The 21,353-nt window shown below is 37.5% G+C and overlaps 1 protein-coding gene across 1 annotated transcript in view; it reads right to left on the reverse strand.

The window, feature by feature from the left end:
• Window positions 1-21,353, reverse strand: part of UBE3D (ubiquitin protein ligase E3D) — a gene marked incomplete at its 5' end in the record, with an annotated part of 76,852 nt that overhangs the window by 47,399 nt on the left and 8,100 nt on the right. Inside the window, 4 exons of the mRNA XM_084202377.1 lie at window positions 9,489-9,658; window positions 14,714-14,822; window positions 15,664-15,733; window positions 18,169-18,238. Coding sequence (XP_084058503.1) covers window positions 9,489-9,658; window positions 14,714-14,822; window positions 15,664-15,733; window positions 18,169-18,238 — 419 coding nt within the window. The remainder of the gene's footprint in view (window positions 1-9,488; window positions 9,659-14,713; window positions 14,823-15,663; window positions 15,734-18,168; window positions 18,239-21,353) is intronic.

Raw genomic sequence — 21,353 nt, forward strand, 5'->3', positions numbered from 1 at the left:
CTAAAGAAGTAAAACCACACTTGATAATTAACAAATGGTTGAATAACAGTCCAATCAAGACTGTGGTACCAGTGTGGCACTCTATGCAAAGGTGTTCAGAGACTAAAAAAAAGGATTTCTGGCTCGAAACATTTCAGGTGCATGCATGGGAAGGGGCAGGTGGGGCCTTGGCTTCCATGAGGCAATGCCCTGCCCCACACACCTCACACCCCCCAGGCCTGTATCCCAGCCTTGCAGAGGCTGCCAATCCCCAGCACAGCAGAGCCAACGCTCCACACTCGCCTCTGGACCCTATTCTAGCCCCAGAGTGAGCAGATGTCCCACTGGGAGGAGGGGCCCAGGAAAGCCAAAGGGTACCTGAGCCAGGACATGCAGTGAGCACATCTTGACCCCATCTCTTCTTGGAATTTCCATCAGCTGCATGCCGCTGGAATGAGAAGTGGTAACTATACTTTTCCATAGTGGTAGCCACAGTTCTTTTCTATCTTTCTCTTTCTTCTACTAATTCCTTCTTCTTATAGTTTTGAGTAACTTAAAAATGGATGGGATTGGAGCTTGCTAAGTCAATGCTTTGAGAAGATGCTTTGATTGAATGCTGCTCTAAACTTTTGTCAAAGTTCTCTGATTTTCCAAAGTTGCCAGTAAATTTTTTTTATTGTCTTGACCTCTTCAGAATATCTTACTAGTATTCTTCCCGTGCATTGAAGTCAGAGTACATAAAAAACCATAAGCCCTTTTAAGACTCTTGTCAAGCACGTTTTTGGGGCCTAACAGATGTCACTCCAAATTGTTTCCAGAGAGCAAAAGTTATATTGAAGGTGCATTTGAAAGTCTTTTGGCAGAGGTGGAACACTAATCTAGACATTTAAAGCTAAAATACTCACCTCCCTTCAAGAACAGCTATTGAGCTGTTACTCTCATGGCCATACACAGTGGGAAAACAGGCAGGGTCAATCTAATATCTCACTTCTGAGTAGATCTAATATTCCAGTCTTTTGGAAATTACATGGCTTAAGCTCTAAAATTCTGCACAATTTTATTCCCTGGAACAAGCCTTCCCAGCTTTCCAGTCAGATCTCCTCCATGTCTTCCTCAAACATTCACGCCCACAGATGGTGAAGTGGATTGAGAACTGAAGGAAGGACAGATCTCTGAAGGTTCTTATCTGCACAGGGTCTAGCTGGAGGCCCGTTGGAGCCCTTCACTAGTGATGTTCCCCAAGGTTCAGTAGAGGGCCCAGCATTGTTTAATTTACTCCTCCATGACTTGGATGGAGGGGCAGAGGCCTCCTCAGCAAGTTCACGGATGACACAAAGCTGGGGCAGTGGCTGGTACCCCAGAGGGCTCTGCAGCCCTTCAGAAGGAGCTCAGCAGGCTGGAGAGAGGAGCAGAGAGGAACTTTCTGAAATTCAACAAAGGCAAGTGCAGGGTCCTGCGCCTGGGGAAGAGTAACCCCTGGCTCTACTACAGGCTAGAGACCGACTTGCTGGGAGATGGAGCTGGGGGTCCTAGTGGAACAAGCTGTCCATGAGCCAGCATGTGGCCAAGAAGGCAAATAATATCCTGGGGTGCATTAGGAAAAGCACTGCCAACAGGTGAAGGGAGATGATCCTGCTCCTCTACTCAGTGTTCGTGAGGCCACATCTGGAGTTCATTTCTGGGCTTCTCAGTACAACAGAGACATGGAGCTCCTGGAGCAGGTCCAGTGGAGGACAACAAAGTTGATGAGGTGACTGGAGCTCCCTCTTATGAGGAAAGGCAAAGGGAGCTGGGCCTGTTTAGTCTGGAGAAGAGATAACTGAGAGGGGACCTCATCAATGTCTATCAGTATCTAAAGGGAGGTGTCAGAGGTTGGAATCAGGCCCTTCTCAGTGGTGCTTAGCAATAGGGCCAGAAGCAATGGGTAGAAACTGATGCACAGGAAGTTCCACCCAGATATGAGGAAGAACATTTTTACATCACAGGTGACTGAGTATTGGAACACATTGCTCAGAGAGGTGGTAGAGTCTCCCTCACTGGAGATATTCAAGAACCATCTGGATTCAATTCTGTGCCATATGCTCTAAGATGACCCTGCTTGAGCAGGGGGGTTGGACCAGATGGCCCCACAGTGGTGCCTTCCAACCTTACCCACTCTGTGATTCTGTGATAGATATCACTTATTATGCTTATTAATTATACAAATAATGTAATTTATAGCTTAAGGCCAGTAGGCAGAGGAGCCATCATAAGAATTACTTGTTCTGTTTTAATGCCACAGCACTCAGAACAGGCAACCACCAGCAATATCCTATTGTTGCTGCACACACAAAGATGGACATATCCTGACCAATTTTATAAATAAGACTTTCTTCTTTGGTCTCAAGTCATACACTCCCAATTTGCTTTAGCCTTCCCAATTCAAAAATATTTCAAGTAAAAGTGGCAGCTTAAATCGTATTGTTAGTTTACACAGCCTGTCAGGGAGAAATACAATAGAAACAACAAATGCTAATTAAAACAGGCCAAGACACTAAAATCCAATAAATAAATCAAGTTTTGAGGTTTAAGTAGTTCATGTCAACCATCTGTACAATAAGCTTTTACAAGATTTGCTTTTTCACTCTTGGCTCATTATTTGACTCCTGCCTGCTCAAACAGATCCTGTTATTTTAAAGGCATACAGGAGTTGAGTACTTACAGCTCCCGAACAAACCAAACAGTCTTTATAAGTCTATAAGAAACAAACTGCAAGCATCCAAGTGGAAATCTGCTATGTTTGATGTATGATTATAAAACTACCCTCAATGGATCACTATCATATTTAGGCTACTTGGTTTTAAAAAAAAGCAGTGTTACAAGGAAAGCAAAATGAAAGCTACACATACACATAGTAAAACTTGAGTATATGTGACATTGATTTCCTTCCAGCAAGTAAGTCTAACCCCTAACTGCAATCAGCAAGAACACTACGTGCTGTAGTTTAGGATCCTCATGTCCATTTAGCTGGTGGAAATTCTGAATTTTGGTTTGCTAATCCCCACCCAAATCTAGCAGGACGTAATTTCATGGGAGGTTAAAAGAGTACTACACATCAGTAGTGGACTTCTGGAACTTGTCACTTGACTGTGGAGGCAGACAGCACCAGAAGGCCAAAAAGTATTTATTCAAATAGATGATCAAAAGATGAATGAACAGGCAGTAAAGGAAATATGCAGACTGTATCCTCTGACATCTTTAATACAACTACAGAGCTGAGCACTACAAGAAAGTGCTCAAACACTACTCTGAAGAACATTTCTGGATGTTGGAGGGATGATACAAAACTAAAAAGAACACGCTAAAGTGCTCTTACCCAGCATGGCATTTCTTACATTCCTATCATCCTATAGTGTTATTAACTATCTGGCAATGCAGTTGTTTCTGATGACACATTTTAATTGGTTTCAGATAGTCTTGCTGCTTTTAATTTACAATTTTTTGCCACCCAACATTTCTCTTATTACCAATCCTAATATTCCTCAAAGAGGTGAACTACAGCAAGATGAGTCAAAGACACATGAAAATTACCAAAATTGTGCTTACCCGAATTGCAGTGTTTCACAAATAAATATGAAGAATATGGAAAAAGGGTAAAAGCCTGAAATTTATTTTTTTGTTTTACCACACTACAGAATCACAAATCCTGATTCAAAAGCATATTTGTGATCTGATATCTTAAAGAAATATTTATCTATCTTTTCTTTAAAAAAACTAGACCATAAGAAGTAGTTAAGCAATAGCCTTTACAGTCAATTTCATATTTTTACATTGCCAATTATTCTGTAGATAGCATTTAACACTTTTAATGCAGAGAACAAAGGCAGTACCCTACAAGACAACTACTAATACAACAGCATCTTTCACAATACACAAGAAGACAGGCAGGCTGTCAGTCAGATTATCAACAAATGGATAAGTGATTTGGGATTACAAATCCTATTTTAAAAACCAGTAGGAATCCTTCCTCCCCTGACTTCAAGGTGAAATTTCAAAAGATGAACAAAAAAAAGTAATCTAAGCAAAAATCTCAGCTGGAATGATAAAATGAGCAAAATTTTTGAGAAAAAATATGAGAATTTGTTCAGTAGACAAAAAGTTTATTCCAACAGTTTTCTCTATTTCAATTAGTACTTCTAAGACCATTTTAAATAGCAAAGATTAGATACCAAAAATACAACAGCCCCCAAGAACAGAAAGATATATCAGATCTGTGTTTAAGAACAAGAACTAAGTTCCTAAGTAACTACCATAAAAGGCTGCTGCACATGGCAGGTGTAGCTCCAAGAAAGAAAAAAGGCAGGATATTTCTCCTGGAAGTTATGCTTAAAAGTTGTGTACTCTTTTTCCCAGAGGTGAGAAAGGATGTTACCAGTACCAAAGAGCAGTCTGCTGCCTAAGCATTCAAATTACTTTAGGCTTATAGCTTCCCCTTCTATCAAACTCTGAAAAGTAATCTTTTCCTTCCTGTTCCAAAACCCTAATTGGCATCTGACTCTATCTTATAAAAATTTCTGCCTGACTATTCAGTCATCCCTTCTAAGGTAACTCATCCCACTCATGGTGTCAGTTCTCTTAACTCGATATCATGAAATAATTCAAGAAGAGAACAGGAAAAAAAACATCTGAAACAAACCAGCCCTTTCATGTTCTATTTACAATCACATACACTCTTTTAATCATTCCAGATAGAGAGATCAGCTTACAGAGAGCACAAACCACAGAAACACTGGTCACTCCTCAGTCAATCAATTATTGATCAATGTGGTCGCATGTGTTTTCTACAGGCAAGAGTCACTGAAAAACTGCGAAAATCTCAGATATTCAAAAATCAGTGGAATAGGACACGGTTTGATGTTTTTATGAGAAGTGAATTACTCTAGGGTCATATATAGAATGAAAGCCATTCTTGGGAGAAATAAACAACATTCTGGAACACATCAATAACAGCTTCATAAACAGCTAACTATATATGGACTGTAATAAAAGCACTAGGACTCAAACCCTCCAGGTTTTCAGCCACAAACTCAATTTTCCAGCTTATTCTTGTCCCTCTAAAGCTAATAAAATGAACAATTTCTGGAAGTAATTTTTCGACTCCCAAATCATAAACAGCAAATTTTTACATAGGAAAAGGTTTCTGCAAAAGCTGTAAACCATTCAGAGATGCATATGAGATACAAAAATCCATCAATGACCTTTTGACAAAGCTTTGCCTAGCACTCTCCTCTAAAGGGAAAAGTGCAATTTTCCTCCCTACTGTACCTTCACATATATTTTCTGAGATCAAGTTATGGTCAAATTGCCATGTAACCACATTTTCAATTTTCTTCATACATTTTTACAACACTCTCACTTCAGCAGTATTTACTATTATCACTCCCAGCAGCTAAGGCTGTTTGCATAAGGTGTTATTTGCCAAGAACCTGCCACTTGAAAGGAAGACCTCTTCTGTCTGCACAGCAGATTTGTGGGTGGAGAAAAGTAGCCTTGTTGAGAGAAAAGTGGAGGGAACCAACATAAACACATGCACCTGATCCATAAAGGACGGAGCAGAAAATGCATGAGGTATGCTTCTCTAATGGAACTCAAACACATTTATAAGATACTTTTTTCATGCAATTTCAACTAATTTGCTGTAGAAGAATTTTCATAAAGCTCCCTCAAGGGCTAAAAGCCTAAATGCAGACAGACTTAGCCAGAACGTGTGTTATCACACATATCACACACCTAAGTGTTTCTAGCCCTGTTTCGCTGCTAAAGGAGTAAGATACAAATCACAACAACACTTAAAGCCTACCCTCAGAAAGATAGAGGAATACAGCTCTAAGGAGAAATGACAAGAGCTACTATAAGTAGTATGTCTGGATACACTTAACCCTATTTTAACTTCACAATGCCTTAAAAGTTACTGAATGCCCTCAAGCAAAGCAGCCTAATATACAGAGAATACCCAGAGCACAGCTGTTAAGAATTCCTTGCCAAAATAAAGGTATATGGAGAGAGGCTCCACATGACATGTTCACAGTTTGTTCCTATCCCATATGCCAGTTGCTCTCCCAGAGCCTGGAAGAAGAGAAATGCTTCTTCCTTCCACAGACAACATGGAGCTGGGAAGGGCCATCAGCAGGACCCACGTTGGGAACAGAAATGGTCACGACCAAGAAGGAAAAAAACTCTGAACAAAATTAGGATGTAATTTGATAAAGGATACCAAAAAAAGGAGGAAGGCTGCTTATTAGACTGAAACTACCTGAAAAGGAGCTGATGGTCAACACAGATCAACAAATTTGACATTAAATCAGCGTATTGTTGATGCCACACAACAGGTAATTACCTTCACAGCAATGCTCAGCCTAACTCAGACCACAGCTTTGTTAGAAAAGGCTTCAGGATCAGCCACCCCTAAATACCAATAATTCCAAATGGGTAATTACCAGTCAGCAGCCAGTAATGAACCAAGGACATTTATCCTACTTGAATGTTTGTTTCCTTTGCATTGTTAACATTTAGAGCAATATTGAATGTAAGGTACAGTGATAGATATGCCAGTGATTTACTGGAGGAAAGAGAGTTCTGTTGCTCACTGAAGCAGTGCTGTTCACAGGACATAATTCCTAGTTTAAGGGGAAAAACACTTCTGGATCCAAGGAAGAACATTAAGCATTAAGTTAATTACGAAGAATTGCAAAACTGAGCTCTGAATAAAGGAGGGATAAAATGAGTTTTTGAGTGAGACAATAAATTTCTTCTGACACCCTGGAAGTCTTGAAATGAAGATCACATTCAAAAGCTTCTACATTCCCCTCAAGAAAAATACTTAAGTGCATCTCCAGGAAAGGGTGCCTAAATGTGAATTATTAGGCAATATCCGTCAGACTCTCTTTAGCAGCAGCATTTGCCAAGGAAGAATTTCACAAAGCCCAAGACGTCAACTGCTACAATGGAGCCATGTATTTATCTCACAATAAGCAGATTTACGCTTGTGTACATAAACTAAGTACAGATTCTGTTTCATTTCTTTACCCATGTTTTACAAATATGTGATTGTGCTACTATATTTAGATATTAAAAAAACAATACTTCTAGTTTACCGTAATCTGATTTAACCTATGGCCCAGCTAACCAGCACAGACTCTGCAGCATCCACAAGTAAGAAAGGTGCTTCCCCTCCCATCACACAGCTCAGACTCTGGCCCTGCCAGAACTGACAGAACCCAAGTGTACCCAGGGACTCAGAGCACCTGAAGAGGCCCTCTGACCAAAAACAGGATGCCAGAGTGCACACTTATCCCTTGCAGCTACTGAGGTCTGCTGGGGTCTAGGTCGCACGCAGACCTCCTGTTGATCCCTTTCTATTCTGGAGGTGTCCTTGCTTATTCCTCTCTCATGGCAAGCAGGCCCTGGGCTCTGAAACCTTTCCATTATTCCAAAGGCAGGTGTATGTGCAGAAGATAGCTAAGTCTTAAAATTTTCATCAGAATGTGGGCATCTGAAAATTTTGGAACTTGCACTAATCAAGAAATCAGATACTATGTTCAGAATTCTTGAAATAAAATTTGAGTTCTAAATGCAAATGCATCACATTAAATGAATCATACTGGTTTTGATACTTTTGCTTATGCTGTGTTTATACTCCTGTTTGATATAGACAGATTTCAGTCTGATTACACAGATTCAGGTGGTACTTGAGGCCAGCTGATAAATTAGTTCATAGAAACAGATTGAAGTGCTAATGTCCTTTTTACTGCTCTTTCCTAGAAATAGAAAAATGGAAAAACAATACTAAACCAACAGTTTGGTTTCTGAAGCTTAATAGAAAAAAATCTTCCATTCTTTCTCTTCCGTTATTTCATTTGTCCAGGAACTGGATAGAGAAAATACCAATTGCTGTCAGAGAAGAATTAAATCCTCAGTTGTTCCTTATGCTCATTGCAAAATCCCAAAGATAAATACAAAGTAGTGGAGTGAGAAAAAAAGTTGAAAAAAAGCGATTTCTAACAAGCGTATCTGTGGAAATAGAAAGAACTGAATATAATCTGACACTAAAATACTGCTGCTGAGAACTCCATTCAAGAAAAACATTTGTGAATGCTAGGAAAATGACCAAGTAGATGACTTTTATCTCAATAACATGTCAGAGTAGATGAACATGTGCTAAGATAATTAAGTTTTCTCAGTGATAAAGAAATGAAATTTGAAAAGCAAAACTCTAAGTTACACTTCTGTAAGACTTAAAAGTAGTAAGAGAAATATCTTTCATTTCAGACAGATTCTTGCAAAACATCTCCCATTCTCAGAATAAGCAGTTTAAATTATAATACTTCAAGGATGTATTTTGGATCCTTAAATAACATTTAGATCATAAAGGTTTTCCAAAGCCATCTTCTGAAGCTATTACATCAATAATGGTTTTTTTTTCTCTTACATGACTAACATTAACAATGTAGAATGACCTTTTCTCTAAATACTAAAATTTTGCATTCTCTCAATTCATCACAGTTTATTTCTGCTATTCACTCTTGCATCTGCTTGAATTATAAAAAGAACACCCTTGGCAACATTCAGGATAACACACTATAATGAATCACACATGCTTGTAAGGTGTATGTTTCTCCTACAAAAATAATAAATTCATATGCACATTTCCTTGTCTCTATGAGAAAACATTTCTGTTGTACTTTCATGAGGTCTTGGGCTATAATTTATTTGTGTACTGACTGAGTCTGGATTGAATGTCTTCCTCCATACTCAGGTAAATCTCTCACCTAGTTTCCAAAGTTTACAGATAAAACAACAAACCAACACTTAAGTGTGACTTACACAAGATCGATGCTTTCTTTTCTGTCACTGCACAAAGAAAGCAGTAAATTATGCTTAAATCATACTTCATCACTTGCAAACACTGGAGCCACTGTTTAATCAGCATGCTCTTATCTTTGCTCTCCAACAGATAAAGGCTCTAACATGTTAGGCAGTGTATGTTTTTCAAAATGTTGAACTCAAAGCTCACTGAAATCAAATGTTTCCTTTATGAGGGCTCCAGTACACTTAGACATATCAAAGAAAAACGTTTTTATGACACTGTACTTAACTACCTTCCTCACCTCTTCTCTTTTCCCTTCTCTCAGGGCCCTGCTTCTTTCTGAAATAACGTCATCACTGGGCTGAAAGCAAATTAAATTTAAACACTAATACCTAAGTTACCGACATGCGCCCTTAGAAACAACAAAACTCTTTGGTCTATATTTTAATATTAAAATGCAAAAGTTTAACAACCAGATTCTCTCTGGCTGTAACAGAAACCAAATACTACTCCTCTGGCATTTTGCTTAAAAAACATTTTAAGAAATATGCAAATTCAAAGAGGTTTATATCTGAGATTAACAGACTGTCCAAAGAACATAAAAGAAATACTAGTGCAAAGCAAATGAATACCAGAATCTGAGTTTAAAAAAGGTTGTACTTACTCCTTATTTCTGCATTGAATGCACGGCTGGTAAAGGACTTTGAGAGCATTCCAGGTTCCCACTAGTCCAGAGCTAGGTGTGAGGATATCTCCAAACAGTGTAAAATCACTGTGGGAGGAGGAACTTCCTAAAGACTCTACCAGCAATGTGTCAGAATTTAAAAGCCAGATCTATAAATGAAAAATAATTTCATTTACTGTACATTACATACACTTCCATTTGTTACTTTACTGTGACCCTAAAGCAGCTAATACTAAAGCCATATTCTTCCAAAGTTTCTTACAAAGTATTAACAGACATAAATTGACATTTTATTATTTAGCAGAGTCTGCACAGCTTTTAGTGGAGTAAAAAGGGTAATACAATACTGATTTATCAGTATTGAGGCTGCCTCTTTTAGTGACTGCAGCACATTCCCTTTGGCAGGAACAAAAGAAATAGTCCCAAGTCATCTCTTTCAGTACCAGAAGTATTATTTCTCCAATTTCATAATTTTTTACGCATTAGTCAAGCATATGGTCCTGAGCAACTGAGGGCTGAAGACAGGGAACTGAAAGACTGCCCACTGAAGTGCCAAAAATTGAGGATTTTTAGAAGAATCATGGTGGTTATGACTTTATGGACCTAATACATGCAAGGAAAAGACAACAATTAACATGGTATAAAAGGCATGTTGGAATTTACAAACAGCTGCAGCAGACCTTCACTTGGAAAATAAATATCAAATTTCATAATGGGACTAGTATTCTTCAGCCCTATTTACTCACAGCAATTTGAGAGATATTTACAGGGGAGAGTTTTGAGAAACCTGAACTTTTTGCATCCCATTATGGATCTTATTTAATCCTTGTGTGATTTGGTATCAGTGTTTTGACTTGGATCCAGGGCTTTCCTGCTAAACACCATACAAATAACTCAGGCTTTTCCTTAATTCACAGCCTGCAGTAGTGAAGTGATCCAAGTTAACAATGGAAATAAATTTTTACAAATCTGCCATCTGTATTAAATGTTTATATATGAAATATTTATCATAGAAAATGGGATTTTTTCAGTGTTGCTCACTAGAGAGCAATCTTCTGCTTCTCATGATCTAATCAGCTTCAAGTAAAACAAGTTACACGATGTTATGTAGCAGACACATGATATCCCCTGTGGAGGGAGAAAGCAGTCATTAACAGGACACATAGTATATGTTGTAATTGAATGTGACAGTCACAATTTATCAGAGCCCATGGCTCAGAACATTACAGTGGAAGCTTCATAAAGAAGGAATAAGATATATTGATAAAGATATCTTGGGAGGGGATAGGAGGAGGAGAATCACTTCAGCATATGCACATGAATGATGACAAGCAACCACACTTGGCTTTGCAAGTGGTTGTTCATCAGTTTTGCTCTAGTAACTCACTGTACACATTTACAGCCCAAACTGCAAAATATACCTCATTAGCTAGGACCATTACACAAGGTGCTTAAAGCCAAGTGCTGAAGAGGTGTTGGAAGAAAATGGTGCAGAAACACAGGCCACTGCCAACACAAACCGAACAGAGTTTCTTCCTTTTGAAATTTCTAACAATTCTGTGTGGAAGGAGCTTCCTGGGATGCTTTTCAGCAAGGGAATATCATTCAAACTAGACAAGGGAACAATGTAGCAATAGCTGTCTGCTCCTTTCAGAATCCTTCACTGCAGAGAAAGCAACCAAAGCATTTGATTTGCAACATAGTCCATTGGAAAAGCACCTCTTTCTACACAAGTGCCACATGTGACATCTCACAATCATGTTCTAGAACTTGTATGTTTTTGTCTCACCAGCAACACAACAGATCCATATTAATAATTTAGCATACAATACAGAGAAAGTAAACGAATCTCTGGGGATGGAAGGATTCCCAGCCACGAGCAAAATCAACTTCTGAACCACATTTGCTTCTTTTGGCAGTATTTTCATTCTTTTCTTCATGTGTGAGCTATTTTTTGATCTTGTTTTCGATCTGAGTGAACAATTGCTCACCCAGACTCAGTGTGTTGACTCTAAGAATTTTATACAGGCATTTCTGGCTAACAGTTTCATATTTTGAGCTGTGCTTTCAACTAAGTTATTCACAATGTGCAATCTTTCCTTTCTTCTACTTCTTTGTGCAGCAGCTGGCACAAGTAAATTCCCTCCACATTAACTCCAGTAAGAAAAGAAACTCTACAGAAAAATACATGCATAAAGTGTAGAATTCATTCACAATGCCATTGATTACCTTTTCTGAAATGACAGAATCAGAAAAAAAAAAGTACTTAGGGATTGTTGATCTTTCTTTCATTGTTTTCTTTTGGTTTCAAATCATTTTGTCAAGAGACTTAAAAAGATGTTCTTTGGGGAAAACTGGCAACAAATTTACCCCAGCTATACTTCATGGAACTTGAACCAAACAGCTGAAACACCACAATTTAGATTCTGTGATTGGTTTCCCTATATCTCAGTCTGAGTTTCCAGCATCAAATTGTGGACAATTAGGCATCAATTTGAATTTAACATGGGTTAAAAAAATCCCTACATATTTTATTTTTCCTTGCGAATTCTTTTCCAGTTATTGCAGACATTACCATTACTTTCATCATCACACATGTTACTAATGCAAACATCTTTTATTAAAGCTATTTCATTCTCACATTCAGAGTGTTCAGGCAAAGATGTCATTTCCATGTATTTCACAAAGAATAAAGCTCTCTGAGAGAGCTGAGCAGCTAAGTCTCAGCAAGGTTCTCATTATCTCACTGCCTGACCACTGCAATGTCCATCCCATCTCCAATCTTAACAAATGCAAATCGGTTCTGCTCATGCTCTTCAAGACAGGGACAATAATCAGGTTTCAATAAGGTCTCTCCCATTTTATTACATACTAGTTTTCTTGGGATATCATCCCACTCCTCTCATCTCACTCCTGAAATACAAGCTGCCTTATTTTCAAAACACTTTACAGACTAATCCCACTCCAAAAAACATCTTTCCTTCAATACTAAAAGACTGGAGATAGTGTTCAAAGAGTCCAAACCACTGCACACTTTTTGATTTTCACAGATGCCATCTTTTTGGGTCTTATGAGGTTGATCCCATCTATGAGATGAATTCCCTGTATCTATCCAGAAAACTACTTATTTACTGCTTTCAAAGCTGCACTTTTTGTAGTACAGAAAAAATAGGTATCTATTGAGATGCTGCTATGCTGACCAATAATGTACCATTCTGCTTGTGTTCTCCTATCTCACTATCTCTTTGCTGTCCTCCTCATATTCTCAGCTTCTAAGTCATGCAACTACAAGGCAGGGAACCCTTCAACAGCAGAGCAAAGAGAGGAGGCAAGTGATTCACAAATGTGAAGAGGGCAGAGATACAGCTAGGAAAAATAAGGATACTTGTATGTATCACTTTTTTCCCCTGAAACAAAGAAACTTTTTAAAATTGACATCTGTTAAAAATACATTTAAAAAAACCCAACAATCTAAGCAGTATATAGCTTAAACAACAGAATACGTGTAACTTAAAAAATGGAAACTCATATTACAGTATGTGCAAATAACATAATTGGTAATGTTAAGTGATACAACCAGAGGAAATGAGGAAAATATGCGTACATATTATTTGTGGTTTAAAAAAATTAAAAGACTTGTGAGAAACCTTAACTTTAATTATTACATACACAGTTTAAACTGTGTGTATTCGTGTAGGTAAGCACAAACACTGTGAACTAGAATCTTTGGCTCATTATCAAAACAAACAAGTTGGATAGCTGGCTCATGATGCATCAATAATAAGACTACTTGTGTAACTTAGCTGTGTGCTCACAGCCTCAAGCACCCATGTTTTACTGTTTAGCAGTTGACAATCATTAATATAAACAGAGCTTACATTATACTTGTGTCCACAACGCCTCTGAGTCCTAGGAGTTAACCCATGACTCCAGAAAAGCTGTTGGTGTGTATACAGTAGCCAGAACCTCACCCTGGACAGGAGTAACGACTTCTTGATGTTAAATACTAAAAAACACCTGCAAAAAACTAACAACTAACCAATATAAAGGAAAAGATGCCAATCAGAAGCCAGTCCCTATCAATTCAGCCTGCTCCTCTAATCAATACATTGGCAAAAATGCAGCTCAGAGCTAATAGCAATGGCCATCTACTAAATAAAGTGATTTTTCTGTTAAAAAATAATCAGTTTGCTGTATCTAAACTACTAGACTTAAGCACCAGAATTTTATGTAACTTGGGAACAGATAAGCTACAAGGGAAAAATCACCATGATTTTTGATGACTCCTGAATTAGAATATATATAATTATGGGTCTGCTTATGAAACCTTCATTTTATCATCGCAGAACAAGTATTTCTCAGAGGTTGTACAAATGTAGTCTTGTCACTGAAATTTATTTAAAGGCAACAGATATACATTTCCCTCAGCATCTGGATGTTCCAAAATCACTGAACTTGGACAATGCATATATTAAACAGCTTATGTAATTACATTGCCTCAAGAAAGTGCATTTATGAGTTTATCCAGGGTAGGAATCTCTAATCATGTATTTCTTGGTGTCTATGAATTATTTCTATAAACTGTAAAAATACAAGTTCTATACCCATATTTAGATTGGACATAAAAGAAATATCTCTGGTTTCAAGTGTACAGCATTAAGTTAACTCTTATCCATCTTAAAAGTTTGAGAAATCTAGCTGTCACCATCTAGCTGTCACTATCAAGCTTAACCAAGTTTAACAGCATTAGAACATTAAGTATAAAAGGCAATTTTATTTTTGTTTTCAGTTCACTTCACAATGCAATGTACTGACTATGCTAATAGTCCCTGCTGACTTGAGACAGTGCTTGTGAAAGATGCTATACAATTGGATTCACTTCTGGTGACTGAAGAGAAGTGCTGGAGCAAGAAAGTGAAATATACATTAAAAAATTAAAACTCAAGCTTTCCATATTTTCGAGATACAAAATAGTGTTTTTCTGTGCTACTTACAGCATCTGTACTACTTTCATTACTGTATCAATAAAATTTATATGTGCACATCTAATTAGAGCAAAAACTTGTGGATATTCTTAATTGAACAGATGTATCTCAGAACCACTTCAAGAACTTGAATTTATTAATTTTTTAAACATACAATAATGAACACCATAAAAAGTACATTTTAGGAACTGGCACCAAGATGAAGATTTAAAAACTCACCAGAATATAGGTTTTTCCATTATCTCCTTTTATGGTGAATCTAAATGTGCTTTTAGCAGAAGATAATTCCAAAAGACACTGAGCAACAATGCTCTGTACAAATTGAGACCTGTTTAAGAATTAACCACATTATTGTATGCTTTCATAGCAACTACAAAGATAGTCATTCATATCGATGCACTACAGGTGAATGAGTAACTCATACTTCAATTCCACTACATCCTACAATCACATTTTACTGAAAGATGGGGCTTCTTTATCTTCCTCTCACTCAAAACCAGACAACTTTTTATTTCCTGCAACAGGAATTTTTAAGAGATCATAATTCTAAATTGCTTTACACCCTTTATTTTGGCTGACATCAACTGTCAAATGCTGAAGAGAAATTTTTCCCCATTATATTTTACACATATGAACACAAAGTTCAGAATTATGCTTATGTTTCAAATATAATTCCCAAAAAGAAGGAACTTTGATTAAACCATTGTACATGATACCAGATAGCTAGATCAAGTTTTGTTTCATCTTAGTCTTAAATTCAGACTGAATTACTTGAAAATCCAAAAGTCTCACTTCGAATTAAACATTTCAAAGTTTACTTAATTTAACTTAACATGAAATAGACTTCTGTTTCCATAATTAGTCACCAGACATTGTGCAAAATTACATAATTCAAAATAAAACAGTATTTTATTTTGGCTTATCACTTCAATATTGAGTCACTGTGACAAATTATACACAACCTCCTGCATCACACACAAAGATGAGCAAACAAAACTGCACATGAGTGAAATCAGGCTACTTTGCCTTTACAATGCTTAATTCTGTGATGATTATATAATATTGCATTCTGTTATTATGTGTAATTATTTAAAAAAACTACAAAATTAGAGCATTTCTAGCATCCTTTCTAAAACATACTTGAGCAAATTATGCAATTATTTTGTTACCTTGGTGTTGGACTGAAACTTCCCTCAGCTGATTGAATAATCACCTCAGTGACATAATATTTGATGGTATCTAAAATGAAAAAAACATCTTTCAACTATAATAGAATAACCAACTTATTAAGATTAGACTGTAAGTCACCATATCACAACACTAATCAAATATTTGTTCAGTAGTCAATTAAGAGGTGCAGCAGACAATCATATTTTGCTTGGGTTTGTAGGAGTAGAAGCAACCATAATAAAAAACCTACATTGCCTGAAGAAAACTGCTCCAAGCTAATTACAAGATCAGCAATTTCTCATTCATATTGATCTTTGTTTAATGCTGGGAAGAATCATCTTGAAACCAAGCAAGCAAGAGCTCAAGCCAAACTCGAAAGATGAATTGAAAGAACTTTCCTAAAGCACTGAGATCAGCATAGCTTACATAAGTATTTTAGTACCCTCTGCTGCTTAGTAATGCTGCAGTGAATCACTAGAGACAGTTTTAATAACAGCTCACACAGGGAAATAATTTCCTTCTTTGCTCAAAAAGCAGAATGGAACTTCTTTCCGAAAATCACACTCACTCAACGTTAACACTGCATACATTCTGAATTTCGATGTAACTGTTCACCAAAAGCTCCACTAAGACAGCTTTTCACACTAAATGGAAGTGTTTGAGGACATAATTTAATCCCCAGCAACGAAGGCAGGTCAAAGATGATCATATTGAAGATCTGGGTCTGTGCTGCAAACATAGCCTAACCAGAGGGCCAGCAAGACAGGTTAAGAGTAATAAATTCATTCTACTAAGCCTCAGCATGTGAACAACTGGAAGATTAACTTGGTCCACAAGTTTCAAGGATGGAAGGGTTTTATCTGATCTCTGTCCACACATACCATTAAAACTGGATGAAAGCAAACATTTCAGGAAGACAATCTGTTTTAAACCCTCCAAAGGCTTGGTAACCCCTTCTCCAGGTAAATACTACACTTTATAAATTATCTTCAGTGTTAGGAAGTTATATTTTACCTCTAAATTTAATTAAGTCTGCTCCATCCCATGTGAGTTCTTGGAGACAGGAAGAAAAGACAGTTCAGTCTCTCTAGTTCCTCAGCCATGAACCTGAGTAAGGAACTGGCGCTACTGTTACAAGGGTATTGGGAATTCAGATGTTTGCTTGCAGAGGGATAGAAGCTGTGATTTCCCAAGGAAAAAAATCACACAATTAAATGTAGACAGAGTTGGGGGAAGGAATAGCCCATGGGGGAATCTCAAAGCTGAACCTGGTCTCCACAGCTACACCGCTCTAATCCTGCTTTATCTTCAAAACACTGATACCAGCTCATGAGGAAGCACCAAAGCATGCCAGTCAAGTTTGTTCTCTAGTCTCTTTTCACATAGATGGTTCTGCCTAGACATACGCTATACATCTCTTTTGTTCTCTGAACTCTACCAAAATTTCCTTCACTACCGAAAAAACATGGCCAAACCAAAGGATATCCTATCAAACTTCAGCCATGTGCAGAGTCCATACCAAATCCCTGCACATCAGTAGTGTTTGCCTTTTCCCACTCCCACTGTTCTATTACTCATGACCTTGTTATTCATGCTCTTTTCCCAGCACTCCTTTCCCAAAGTTACATCTTGCTTTGAGGGCTTTCAAACATTGTACCTTAAATTTGGTTTCATTAAAGCCTGTATTGTTCAGATCCCTGTACAGGACAATCAGAACATTCTGTAACAGAAGACAAAGAAGACCTTCTGTCCTGTCTCACCCTATGGCATTTTTTAAACAGGCTTTGCATTTTCTGAGAAGTTTTTATATTCACCAGATCTCTGAACTGAGGCAGGCTCACACTGACTGATGCAGTGGAAGACAGGGAGGATGAAAGAATGAATCCTAATACTAACAGTCTTATCATTGCTTCTCTTCCAAGAATAGCTGAATTTTAAAAACAACCAGACACTCATCTTTACACCACTTCAGGTAAACCCTGCTGATCCAATATAATTACAACTGTTAAACTGATAATCCCATCAGCTCATCATTGGATGAGGATGAGACATAACCTGTTTCTTTGAATAGGCTTCCTCCCCACAAAACCAGGCTGACTGTTAGCAATCTTCAGCTTCTAGTTGTGTTGATCAAGTTCTGAATTTACCTTTCACTTATTCTGCAAAACTGACAGGAAAACAAGCAAACTGTAATTTCTCAAAGCTCCACTTTTACTGGGATTCCTAGTAAACTGGAATCATGCATTGAGTCTTCTAAAGGTTTGGAATTAGCCAAATATGTGACAGTAACATGGATAATCATGGATAATCAAAATTCCTGCTGAAAGTAATTTTCAAGGTCTAGCACTGGAAGCAACAACTTCATCTGTTCCAGAAGGGAATGAGGCAAACACACAGGAATTAATACTGCACCTTATTGATAAACTATTTTCCTACAGTGTTTTTAACCTCCAGTGTTCAATGGTTGATGCAGTCAAGTCTAGTTTTGCTTGGACATCCCATACCTGATGAAACTGTTTCTCCCAGCATTGTCTTGCAGCGCTTACAAATTACTCTGGTATTATCCTTTGACTTCTGTAGGACAAAAAAAAATCATCTAAATGTCACTCAGATATTCTGAAAAAGGAATGCATAGCTTAGCATAATTTACAGAGCAGACAGGAAACTTTTTACTTGTTTCTGTCCTCTTTATGCTTACCTGCACACACATTTGCCTTCACTGCTTCAGCTTTCTACACTTGGATTTGCTTGCACATTTCATACTAATTTTAAAATCTGGCAATATATCCACACAGCACAATCTGTAATGGCTAACAGGAGAATCTTGTAATATTGAGTGACTGGGTGATAAAATGATAAGCTAAATTTGATTGTGCTAAGGGCAAAATAATGCACCAGAAATTAAACACTCCATAATATATACATATAATAGTGTGCTGCAATGTGACTACCATTACTCAGTAACAAGTTTTTGTAGAAGTTCACTGTGGACAGTTTTATAGGAGTTGAATACTAGTACAATGTTCAGCAGAGAGCAGAAAATGTCTGCAGATTATTTTGAGTTACTAGGAAACAGGTGAAATACACAGCACAGCACGATATTCCAGAAAGGTGCAGTGGATCCTGTTCTTGAACAACCCTTCTATTCAAACAAATACAGAAAAGGTATTGACAAAGAATAACAGAAGGGCAAAACAGTTTCCATATGTGATTTCCTAAAATCACAAATGTTTAGGAAAAGCTGAACAGAAAAAAACCCCCAAACATATGACCTCATGGCTCATGCTATGAAATTCCAACCCTGTTTGTATCAAAAAAACAGGAAGACATTTGACACGATGCATAATATAGCTGAGTACTCACTATAGGAAAGCATTTTTCATATTAAAAGTATAAACAAGTTCAAAAAGTCTTCATAAATTCAGAGGAAGCAATGTCATCAAGTGTCTATTAAAAACAAAAAATGTGGATAACAATATCTAGTTCAAGGAGTCTCTACACTTTCCAGAACATCACTGAATGTTTGCTTTAGCTTTATGCATCTATTACTGCCTTTGAAAAAGATCTCACTTCGAGATAAAATCTACCCTATTAGACTCCTACTAATTACAGTGTTAATATTTAAATTCAATACATCAAACAAGCAAGCACAATTCTTACTTTAATCAAAAGTCTAAACTTCAAAATTGGTTCTGTGTGGGCTAATTAACCTGAGTAGAGCACATTAGAGCTCTGATCTGAAAGCAGTACATAAATATATAACCTTAATGATGGTAAAAAACAGAGAATCAAACTAACAGCCTGAAAGCTGACTATGTTGGAACTACAGTTCCCTTGTTATGGAGATCAGGAAAATCATCTTATTCATACATATGCATTTATCCCCTTTCCCAATTCCCACCTTCCCGCTCCTCTCAAACATATGCAGTGAAATTACTTGCTCAGTGTGAAAAGCAAGGATAAACAGACAAGGTTTTGTGTAAGCCAGTGTTTCAGACTGGTACAAATACTGCACAGTACAAGTACAGAATACACACTACTTCCTTGAAAGCTACAACTTGAGTATTTTTTTTCTGACTATAGTTACAGGTGCTGACTGAGAACTGTGCCTAAAAAACATCAGTAACTCTTGTATCATGCTTCAATGGAAAAAGGGATAGTTTTAGCTCAACTAATTAAAACAATTTATCTGTTTGACAACTTGCAGCTGCTGGCAATCTGCGGATGCAGGTGGATCACAAGCCTAATAGTTTCTGTTCCTATTCCTAAGGATCCCTGATATGGTGTCAGGAAAAATATTTTCCCCAAGAGATACTATTAAGATGCTGCAAGACCATGTGACATTTAAGAACTATGTTACACTGTAAGACTAATAGATGTGAAAAATATGTTTGCGATGGACGGAGGCTGTCTTGGTCCCACTGGAGTCTGGAAAAGATTGTTTAAGCATCTCTGGTACATTCCTGCTACTATTTTGGTCATAGGCAAACACTTTCCAAAGAACTGCAATGCAATTAAAAAGAAACTTTCATACTGGGACAGACTGCAACAATATTCTCTAAAATGAGAACATTTATGCCAATAGCAATCTGTCTTGCCTGTAACTTTCTATTACTCATATTATGGAAGAATTCTCTGCTTCAGTATGAGGGTTTTTTTCCTTATTAGTCTAGCTTCTGCTGGATCTAACAGTTGTGCTCATTTGCTTGGCAACTGAGTGATGCTGGAAATAAGCAAACACAGAAATGAGAATTCATTGCAAGTGTGAAAGATGTAGAAAAAAGGATTGGACACAAACAAGGAACAAATTCTCAACTTTGATGCAAGTATAAGGAAGCAAACATGAAAATTCATCACACTAAACTACTATTGTATGCCTCTGACAGAAAACAGCCTCCTCCCTCAGTCAAAAGTTCTGCTGTTATCCTGGTTCAACCCACATCTCAATAAAATCTTTGTTCCACATCCTTTTATTACATTTCTGCCTCCAAATCAATCCTTTACTCACAAGCATTCTCTTTGATCAAGAAATGTGCAATATGAAGTCCATGAGCCCTGCCTCTTCCCATATTCATTCCTGGTATTCTAAGATCTCTTTTAAGACTACTGAAATGTGAGAATTCATTTTGGGAACCACTGGCAGAAAGCACTGTCCTCTCGGAAATTTGCTATCATCTACTCCACCTCCTTCTTAAGGAAACTTAGAAGAAATAACTCCATTGTCACAGAGTTAAGGCAAATTAATCTGCTTCTGCCATGCTGATACCCTTACAGCATACCAGTCCTTATTTTCCTCTGTGCATATTCTGTTTTTCAAAGAACAATGGAACAAGAAACCATAGGGACCAAGCTGCAAGCCTTGCAGATAGGGACAACAGGACAAAACTGCTCCCCACTCAGAGGGGTCGCGTGGAGCACCGCACCAGCAGCCACTGAACTGCAAGAATCCTGGTGACTCTTCCTGGGGATAATACATATCACTATGAGCAGCAGGTAGAAGTCAGGGAGTCTGGTTTTCAAGAGATTAAATGTTTCATGCTGGAAATCTCTACAGAATAAGCCATCAATTTTTACAGACACTAATTGCCAAGGCAGCAATGTAGACAGTTTAATACTTTCAATTGTGAGAAAATACAGCATGTGTAGGCCCAACTTTTGTCAGTACAAATGCAGACAAGCAGCAGATTAA

The sequence above is a fragment of the Fringilla coelebs genome (genome assembly GCF_963513975.1).
Source record: "Fringilla coelebs genome assembly, chromosome: 3".
Taxonomy (NCBI): Eukaryota; Metazoa; Chordata; class Aves; order Passeriformes; family Fringillidae; genus Fringilla; species Fringilla coelebs.